At 44.8% G+C, this 9,908-nt stretch overlaps 2 protein-coding genes across 2 annotated transcripts in view; one reads left to right on the top strand and one right to left on the bottom strand.

Annotated features, from left to right (window-relative positions):
- Positions 1–5,251, bottom strand: part of T265_13041 (hypothetical protein) — a gene marked incomplete at both ends in the record, with an annotated part of 39,079 nt that extends 33,828 nt beyond the window's left edge. The window contains 4 exons of the mRNA XM_009166885.1: positions 2,846–2,997; positions 4,742–4,857; positions 4,904–4,948; positions 5,109–5,251. Coding sequence (XP_009165149.1) covers positions 2,846–2,997; positions 4,742–4,857; positions 4,904–4,948; positions 5,109–5,249 — 454 coding nt within the window. The remainder of the gene's footprint in view (positions 1–2,845; positions 2,998–4,741; positions 4,858–4,903; positions 4,949–5,108) is intronic.
- T265_02560 (hypothetical protein) overlaps positions 1–9,908 on the top strand; it is a gene marked incomplete at both ends in the record, with an annotated part of 32,717 nt that overhangs the window by 2,320 nt on the left and 20,489 nt on the right. The gene's annotated exons all lie outside the window — the stretch shown is intronic.

Below are 9,908 nucleotides of genomic sequence, written 5' to 3' on the forward strand. Positions count from 1 at the left end.
AACCAAATTTGCATGCAAATGAGTGTATATTCGCTGATTATTACCACTTTTTATTAGGATCATCATTCTCATTGACAGCATAAAATCAGTGTTCAACACCGATGCTTCACTGCCGTATTTTATTAGGAAGCCGTAAGCGGTAGCCGAATTGAGGCAGGATGCTGTTGCCTTACAGAATAGAGAGTCTAAGAGGAAACTCAGCAAGTTAGACACTTAGGGTGACAGTCAGCGGTGTCCCTAAAGAATCTATGGCCCGGTGGGGCAGAAAAGTACGTTGATGCGATTTCTAGCCTGCGTTTCCTCGGTTCGCATCAGTGTCTCCATAAGCAGGGATATCCTGGTTGCCTGGGAGGAGCGCCCTACTGCCTTCACATTCCCGTTGCAGAAGACACCACGGCTTTATTCCCAGATCTCTTCGAAATACGATTGATCGCAGTGCGGGGCCTGCCGCTCTTTGTCTCATTAGCCATTCTGGCCTTCCGGACGTGGTTCAACCTTAAAGAACGAAGCTCTGACCGGTTAAGTCCACACCCAACCTCGATCACCATGTCAAGGTAGCAGCTCTTGGTTTGGACCTACCTAGACCGGTCAGTGTATACGTTCCCAGACGTTTAGTCCCTCAAAACTGTCAGACGTCTCACTGAAAGCTCAATAGAGATGTTGCGAAGTACTCATTGGCAGATTAAGGTGGTATCAACGGGAGAGTACACAGGATCCATTTGTCAGGACTACGCCTATCTGGTGAGACACAATAAGGGTGAAACCGTTAGTTGACTGAGGAAGAATTTTTGACAACCTTATAAGCAATGTGTTATATCAAAGCAATGAAGAGGTTGTTTACACGGATGCAAGCATTTGTGCTAAATTGCTACCCGGCCCATTTCACACTGAGAACAATGGAATCTACGAAAAGCAGGCAATTTACGGGGTGGAGGAGAAGCGCAACTATATCGGCCTCGTATTTGAGAGGGAAACAATCACTCAATTAATTTGCGGAAGACTGATGAATTGTATAGAGTCTGTATTTATGGTGTCTAAAACTTGTTTGGGTTCCAGTTCTTCCCGCAGAATCGGACCGTAGCTGAAGGGCTTGGTTCCAATTGTTGCCACCATCCTTTTTTGTGTGCTCATTCGCACGGGTGTGTGGAGCATCATAAGTTAGTCGTACAATGTGACGGTTGTCTGACAGAACACGCAAACGCTGTTACTTTTCGCGGAAGCTTCGGACCCAGACCAAGCGTCATCGCCTTTCTGCTGACAGAGTCCGCTCACAGAATTGGCAGAGACCCAATTGCATCACCCAATGGTTGCCTATCGATTGGTCACAATCTGTGATAATTCGGCTGTTATCTATAGATGACGCAGTCGCAGTCTGCTGGAGAGCACATGGAAAGTACTAATGTACATGGATTGGAGATCCTAATTACAAAGCATGGGTCGTTTGGAAATCTAATCCCATTGCGAGTTTCACCATAGTTTAGACTCATTAGTAGGATGTAACAGGATCGATCGCGCTTTCCTTCTCTTAACGATTTCCACCGTTTGCCGTCGTGCAGCCACTGATCACACGCGCATGACAAGAGTGACTTCTTGGTTTGGCCCTCGCGCTGGAATTCGTCAGGATCAATCTCTCTCAGGACGGAACGCTCAGTGAATAGCTTTTCAGAAAGAAACATGTACTGTTTTATAATTAGATTAGCTAAGTTTACCTACAAACCACAACGGAATGGTGATATCATCGGCCCTAATCTAAAGCTACCCTCTGTATATCCTCTTTAACATCGGTGAGTGGACATGTGGCTGCTGAGGCAAATAAAATATGGAACATGTTTTCTAACAAAGAGAAGAATCATCCAGTCAATGCCTGGCGATTCAAAGAGGTACTGGCTTTACCACAGAATGTATTTTGAACCCAAAGCTCAGGGAAGGTCACAAGTGCGCCAATCATTCAATGCTCGAAGGCCCGTCTGACCGTTCTAAAGACGGAGGACTGACTTTGGCGCCCGTAAACTACCTGGGTCATAGCTTCCTTGCGCAGTTGGTTTCCTCTTGTTCTTTCTCCCGTCGGCGGCTAAAACCAGCTAGACCTTGTGGCTAAGTTCTGTTGCATAACCCATTGTGCAGAACGACTGTAGAAATCTATGTCTGTCTACAGTATTTACTGCACTGAGGTTGTACACGTTTGCAAGAGTGAGCAAAAGCGAAACTTCTGTTCCTGGTAGAAATTTGATAGTTTTGGCTGTGGTCGTAAGGAGCTTGAGTTTGCCCTTCTTGTAGCCCAGACCAGGAACTGGTTCTAAACATTGATGATGGCATAGTCAACAACTTTTTTCAGGATACTATGACATGATGTTGAGATTCGCCTCAAACGGACTGATGGAAAGCGGAACAAGATGACATAAAATCATTCAAGTGAGCGTGGAATGCACTGAAATGAACTGAGTTAGTTGCAAATTTTTTTATGATCGGTTCAGATTTAACAACGTTACACGTGTTCAGAGAAGTACGGGCCATTATGGGATACACTTACACTCTGTACAAGAGTTTTTTATTCATTTATGGTGCTTAGTGTTCGGTCGACAGTGTGCTAAAAACCAAGAGAAATGGCACAGCCTTATTCGAGTGTTCAAATCCTTTTCAAAGCACGAAGAGAAACTCCCTATCGAATGAGAGCCCCGGAGATGTTTTGTTAAAGCACATTTATTAAGTCGAGTATTTGGTTCCGATTTGTCGAGTCATTCTGATTCTGGAGTACATCTCCAGGAGCACTTCAGATGATTAATCGTGCAACTGAACAGCCTTTCTGGTATCTGACAGCTAAGACACATAGTCACCCCACACTTACCAGAACTGGCGTGTTCGGTATATTCGTGGATTTTCCCCCACCGACCATTTTGCTCTTGCCAGATGATCACTTTACGGTCGTATCCACAAGAGGCGAGCAGGCTGCCGTACATTGGATGAGACCAGCTCAATCCCCAAACGGGTCCTTGATGTCTATATGGAAATGAAAACGAGGAAAAGGAGGCCAGTACAAAGTGAACCGAAAAGACTAGAATCTGCGAAAAAATACAGCGATACTTTTGGAGCGAAGCCGACTGGTAAAGCGGACATTTCCGTTGCAGGGTATTTCAATGGAGAGCTTTTTGGCGATATGGAAATTCCTCTTCGAGTGGAGTTTTTTATCTGTGGTTCTACACAGCTTCCTTCTGTGACACATAAGTAACTAGCTAGTAGTACGACTTGTAACAGTTATCGGACCGATGGATTTGCTAATGGTTAAAATCATACGGATTTCATTCCTAGAAGTATACAACACTGGTTTGCTGTGCCCTCCCGTCTTCAGCTTCAAAAAGACTGATCTTTGTGTCTAGTTGGTTTATCTGATGACTTTTTGCGTTTGCTTTGGTCAGCTGATTTGTTGACAGCAGGTGTATTCTGGTCAAATTGATTCGGTCCGTAGAGTCGAGCTTCCCTGTTTTCACTGCAAGTTTCTCCTCTAGTTTCTTGTACAGTTTTGAAATTTTTAGGTCTGAAATTCTCTTGTCCTTAATAGTTGGTAAGCTGGGCTAATTTCAATGTCTTTTCATGGTAACTTCGGTGGACTAGCATGCTTCTACAGATTCACGTTCTTTGTTCGTGTCTGCGCTAGTACGCGAACGTCGTTCCAGTCGAAGTCGTATCCTTCTTGATCTTCGTGCACGGAGACGAGTGGAAATCACTCGAACATGATACAGTCAGTCAAGTATTTTTACAGGTCGGTACGAGCATTCCATTTGCCAGGTACAAGCAGAATATCACGTATAGGAGCGCGGTTGACAGCCGATCTTAGTTGCTCGTAATTAGGGTTATTGCGAACACGGAGATCACCGAGATATCTAAGGTCATCTGAAGCGTACAACGGTGATTCTTAGTGATTTTAGAGCCTATGAGACGTGAGCAATGCTGGCGCTTCAGCTCAAGACAAATGAGATATCTGATTGCGGCAAAACCGATGGGAGTTCGTTTCGAGGATGTTCACACGTTTGGTTCGGCAGCCGGATAGGCCAACCCTTAAAACGCAGCGATATCAATAAAAAGCTGCGCATGATCCGCATAGTAATCGATCAAGAGGCAGGGTCAAATAAAGTCCGAACACTCCAGCTTAAGAGCTGACTTATGGTCGACTGAATTATGATAGATAGAAAACAACCCATCTTTTTGGAGCCAATCAATCGTGCACTGATGATGGTCAAACGTTTTCAAGCCAATTACGGGACTTGAACGTAGTTTACCCCAAGTTATTTAGAATTGTTGTGTGCGGTTAAAAAGAACAGTGGTAGTTCAGGATGTATTGATTGTCGTTGAATTGTTAACTGAGCTGGGCGACCTAACTGCAACCAAGTGTTGTATACTTTGTGAAGTCCAATCTCGTGTCAAAACTCAACTTCCGAAATTCCCGCAGGGAGGTTAGTGCCACGTCGGCAAAAGCTGAACCAGGGCGGCATGGTGAAATAGTTGGAGAGTTCCTGCGTTAAACCCTGTCGAAATGCTCAATACTAAGAAGAACACAATCGAAATTAATGTATTGACAACATTGAGTGCAGGCGTCGAAAATACCAGCTATTATCCTCCGATTATCCTCTCATCAGTAAGCTACACAGCGACAGTCAGCCACTTCATGGACCACAACTGGTGACGATGAAGGATACTCACGCCAGGACACAAAGGAAACAGTAGATTCATTCAAACATGAACTTACTCACGAAGGTGTGCCACGAGTACTTGCTTTTTATTGCGCACATCAAAGATTTTAATTGACTCATCAGAAGAAGCTGTTGCAAGTGTGGTTCCATAGTAGTCTAACTGGGCATCATGCTGTCAAGAGCGTTTAAGTAAGATAAACGAAGTTTGGACAACATACAATCATGTCCTCATGGTTTGTTTCGATGGTTTGTGTCCCGACCATCTGAAATAAGAGGAAACACCGGAGGTATAATACAATCAGAGCAGCTGCTAGTTCACAAATGTCAGCAGAGTGGGCAAGTATTTCCAAAAATCACAGGCGCTGTTAGGCGGAATCCCGCACCGAAATGCTTCACCGCTCGCATTTAGGCGCTGCTACGCACAATAAGCCTACCCCGCACGCGGTTGACCAAAAGATCGGGCAATGATGGTGCAGCATCAAAGCGGGCTTCAATTACCCGAAAGTCTGGATCCAACAACCAGTCACGATCCAGTATCCATCGACTGCTGGGTGCCAAAGGCGCATCTAGAAGGCATCAGAATTTCCGGAATGCTCTCGCCACATGCACTTTACAAGTGTTTTTGACCTGGTTTTTGGTATTAATACACATTGTGCACCTTTGGTGGTCGTTTTTGATGGGAACGCTAGCTTGGAAGGTTAAGAACGAGAAGTAAGCTGAGAAGATACCGTTATTACACGCTGTCTGGGCTGCAGATAACCCAGTGCTTAAAGCGCGAACTTAATGACCGGAAGGTCCGTGACCCGACCTCCGCATCCTGACTGCTCCCGTCTAGGCTTGAGCAACCTGACAGTATCTAAATCTTTCACTTCATTCGAGTCGCATGGCAGCTAGGCACCAAAAGTGCATTGCATCTGAACAAGTATTTATTTACATGCGTCGTGTGCACTACACTCAATATCTTAATGAAAGTGGACGGTGTTATGACATGCCTTAAATAGCCACCTTTATGGAAGACATGAATAGCTTGTATAGTGAAGCGCCACAAAAATAAGGATTCGAATCCACGATGGGATATTTGTACCGCAGTCAACATTGCCCCAATCGCATCGTATGAAAAACACTGGTCATGAAGAGGGAGAACTAGGATTTGAGCTTGAGTTCTAGAAATTGCGCTTTGGAATGAGCAAATGCACTTAAAAACAAGCCAATATACTACCCCAAATAGGCAGACAGAGATAGTTCTCTCGTGGGAGGCCCCTCTCTGGTGGATTCTATCCTCTTGACCCTAAATGGGTACAAAACACCTTTTGTGACCGAGGGTTAGTTCGGAAGTGCATCTAGCTTGTTCGTTTCGTTATTTGATCATTTCTCAACACTATCGGTTAAGTTTCATTGTTCTCAATCTACCGTACAATTTGCGACGAACAGTTGGAAAATACCCCAGTGTTACTGAACAGCATTGATGCCTCTTCAATGGTGGAATTTTGGTGGCAGCAAATCATTTAATCTCAACAACAGCCCGGCATCCGTGATTGTCTTTAATTGTTTCACTTTCACATCCATGTTTTACCACCAAGCTACTGTTTCCCATTCTTCCATAACATTGCCCTTCACCATATATGTCGGTTCTAGTAACGCTGAAACTAACCCCAAAGAACTCTTCCACTGCCTGCTTTAACCGGATACGTTATGCAAAATAACTCAACGTATGGCCACTACAGTATATGTTGTTAGGTGAGATCAAATGGATGGGTGTTGCCCTGTTCGCTTGGCCTGGTGGTTTGATCGCAAACGTCCAGCCATTAGTTTAGGTGAGATTGCTGCGCAACAGGTTAGCGCTATATAGTTTAGCAGTACAGTGGTAAGCGCTGACCAATACTGCGCTGGTGTCACTACGCCTATCATTAACCGAGGGTTACTTCTGATGGTGACTAGTCGTTTAGACTGTCGACCACGTTCGCTCGCTAGCTGGTCTGCTTTCTGGTCAAGATCCAGATGATTTAGACCCTGATCTCTCCGACCCGTTATCAAGGACCTTCGTCCCAATCCGTACCTCTCAAGTTATCCGCTTGAGTTGATAACCTTTGCGCGTGGCGGTTCGTAGATTGGATCAACTTCTCTATATTAACTTGTTGCAAGAGTTATCAAGCCCAGAGAACAGATTAACTGTCAGCCCACCAACAGTCAATGGTCTACAGAGTCTGAACCAGAACACCATGCTTACGGGAACCCATTGCTTGCCTCACCTTCCCACAGGCATTCGCGTATCTAATGAATTTGTTATTCATGGTAATGTTTTCTTACGGGTGCCTTACGTTCCCTTATCCACGTGAACGAATTTCGCTCAGTTTGTCCAATTTTTGTACTCATGACCATCCATGAAGCCGATTTGCTATGCTATATCGTTTCTTGCACTCTCATCGACCATGTCTTGCAGTGCTGAAGTTAGTGTCCTTAATGTAGCGAATGGTTCGTGGGCTACTAGGAGTCTCGTTTGTTTCAATCATCTTGCTGTCAATTCGAATGTATTTGCGATGTGCGGCAGGATGATCAATTTGCTTGTTTGATCGGGTTGTCATAATTTCGGCCTTCGCTGCTGCCGTCGCTGATAATTTTTCTTTAAGCCTCTGATAAGGCTTCATTGGTAGCAATTGTTCTGAAATTTTCAAAGGGTGATTTTCTTCCTTTTCACCCAGTTCCGCTGTACCACATTATCATCATCGACAGCCCCACATGAGCGTTCAACGCAGATAGTTTGCTGCTGCATGAACAAATTACTTTCAAGTCCTGTTGTAAACAAAATAATAAAAGTGGATGGAGAAACGGCTTATTGCTGGTGAACCACAATCATTCCGATATGGCAAAACCTTCAGACACTCATTCAGATACCGTGGGTAGGAAATATCGGCAAAAAAGGTATTGATAACGATTAGCAGCTACATATTGGGGCGCCCCCAACCACGTTCGGAGGAGATCATGCGGACCCCACACTGGAAGGTGAGTCGCACCAACAGTACCCAGACTTTTTGTTACCTCTCATACTTCTCTGCCAGATCGAAGGTTGACCACCTACCTGCTTGCGCTTTCCTGAATTTATCTCGGAAAACAGAACCCATCGTGTCTTCTCTTTTCATCCTTTACAAAAGTTGTATGGCGTCTTTTGAACCATGAGCTCGAGACAGCCCAGTGGTCAGGACGCGAACTTCCTGAACGGAAGGTCCGTAGATTTGAACCCAACCACATCGCCTCGACTGCTTGTGTCTAGGATAACGTAACCTGGCAGTAGCTTAACCTATGTGATTCCTTTGAGCAGCATGTAGCTGGGTACAGGAAGGGTGTTACTGCTGGACGGTTATTATATTCTTTTGAACTCTGGCCTGGAAACCTAGAATGCACTTTGGTCGAACACAAACCCGGAGTTACGTGCGNCTTCTTCTAGTTTAGTCCAGAGTGCGTACAGATTGCGCAGAATAGTGGACGCTGTGCTGACGTATGACAGCGACACAAACTAGCAGATCCGAGGGATAATATAGGTTACCTAGGGGTAGTTTGGACGAGCCCAGAAGCAACTGACGCATTGTTTGCTTACTCGGTGGTGCTGCTAGAGGCTGTAAATTATATACCCATAACTAGTGCCAAAAACCTAAAGTCTTCGAACACCTTCAGCAAGGCTGGATCAGATTTCGAGACTATACATGAACACCGTACGCACAGCATCATTGTAGACGATTCCTCTAGGTGAGATCGATTTGGTTGTCAGAAGTGCCTTAGGTCGATAAGTGCGGATCTAGTCTTTGTGGTCCACAATGACGCCTCCTATCCAACGCCAGATGTCATATAACCCCCCAGATAGACCAACTTGTCAAGTTTAACCATGTGACCACTGCCACCGCCACGATTGTCGATCGCGGCTCCTACCGGTCTTGGAAGGATACTGCATTTAAGAGGTGAAAAAATATTCACTGGGAGGGCGCCTCGATCGCCAAGAAGTTATAAATTCCAAGATGGCTACCGCGTCTTCTCTCATTATAACGACGGTACTAGCGTACTTCATTTCTTGCATTCAGTATAAGTTGTATCCCGGTTGATTTCCATAGGATATTGTTGGGGATATCAATATCCAAAAAAAACTATGTAACTTTGTGTGTGCTAACGAACTTCCGGTATTTTTCAAGCTCAAAGTATGGATATATATATATATATATATATATATATATATATATAGTCATTTTCCAGGGATTCGCCTGCTGATCGCGTGTTGTTCGGATCATTAAAGTTGTGTCCGAGGTTTTTCGTCCTCTTACTATTCGCCGTGCTAGGAGTCTGGATCAAACAACATAGCTGGGGATAGAATATTGTCGTAGTCCGCATATCTTATTGTTTGCTCGCTGCGTGGTTGAACCGTGAAATGTATCGCCAGCGGACGAGTTAAAGAGGGAAACGGACACAACATCGGTCATACTTCGCTTGACAGTGAACAATACTCGTCCCAGGAGACCGTGTTTCCGCACACATAACACAGGTTCAGGACACCGACCTGGATGGTTTCCACTAACGACATGTCTATTGCACAATCAAACGCCCGTTTTATAAACCCCTCATGAACCCGTTACCGTCAACTGGTACCAGCGGCGCTTCAGAGAAATCGGTGGTCAAAAGCCTGAAGACTCCTACGTCATCCACTCTCTGAGACCATCTCCCACAACTACAAGTCCCTATTGTGGCCTAGTATGCAACATCATTAATACCCAGTTACATGCTTTTCGATTACATAAGTGATGCAAATCTGCATGCATAATTCTGGCCTTTGAGATTCATAGGCCAAATTCAGCAGACGTACTTCCATCAAAGAGAATTCAACTATCGAAGCACGTAAAAGTCTACACAATGTTCAATGCCTCTCCTTGAACTGCAAGGGGCAGACTGCACGTTCTAAAGCATAAAGTTGCAATATGTGAGTGATAGGCGCGTAATATTTTTGCACTGTAGCCTGGTATACACGTTTCTTGAAATTCATGGATATGGCGCTTTGATGCCATGGGTGTTTCAAATTAGCAAACGCGACCCAACCCTTGCAGATTCGTGCATTGACCCCATGTTGCACTACAATCAGAACTAACACAACTCAGAAGATACATAAAACGCTTCACAACTTCGAGTAATTCCACCTGGGTTGTGAGTGGCGTGCTCAGTGACTGCATGTCCACGAGCATGACCTAC

This window comes from Opisthorchis viverrini, assembly GCF_000715545.1.
Source record: "Opisthorchis viverrini unplaced genomic scaffold opera_v5_31, whole genome shotgun sequence".
NCBI classification, from domain to species: domain Eukaryota; kingdom Metazoa; phylum Platyhelminthes; class Trematoda; order Opisthorchiida; family Opisthorchiidae; genus Opisthorchis; species Opisthorchis viverrini.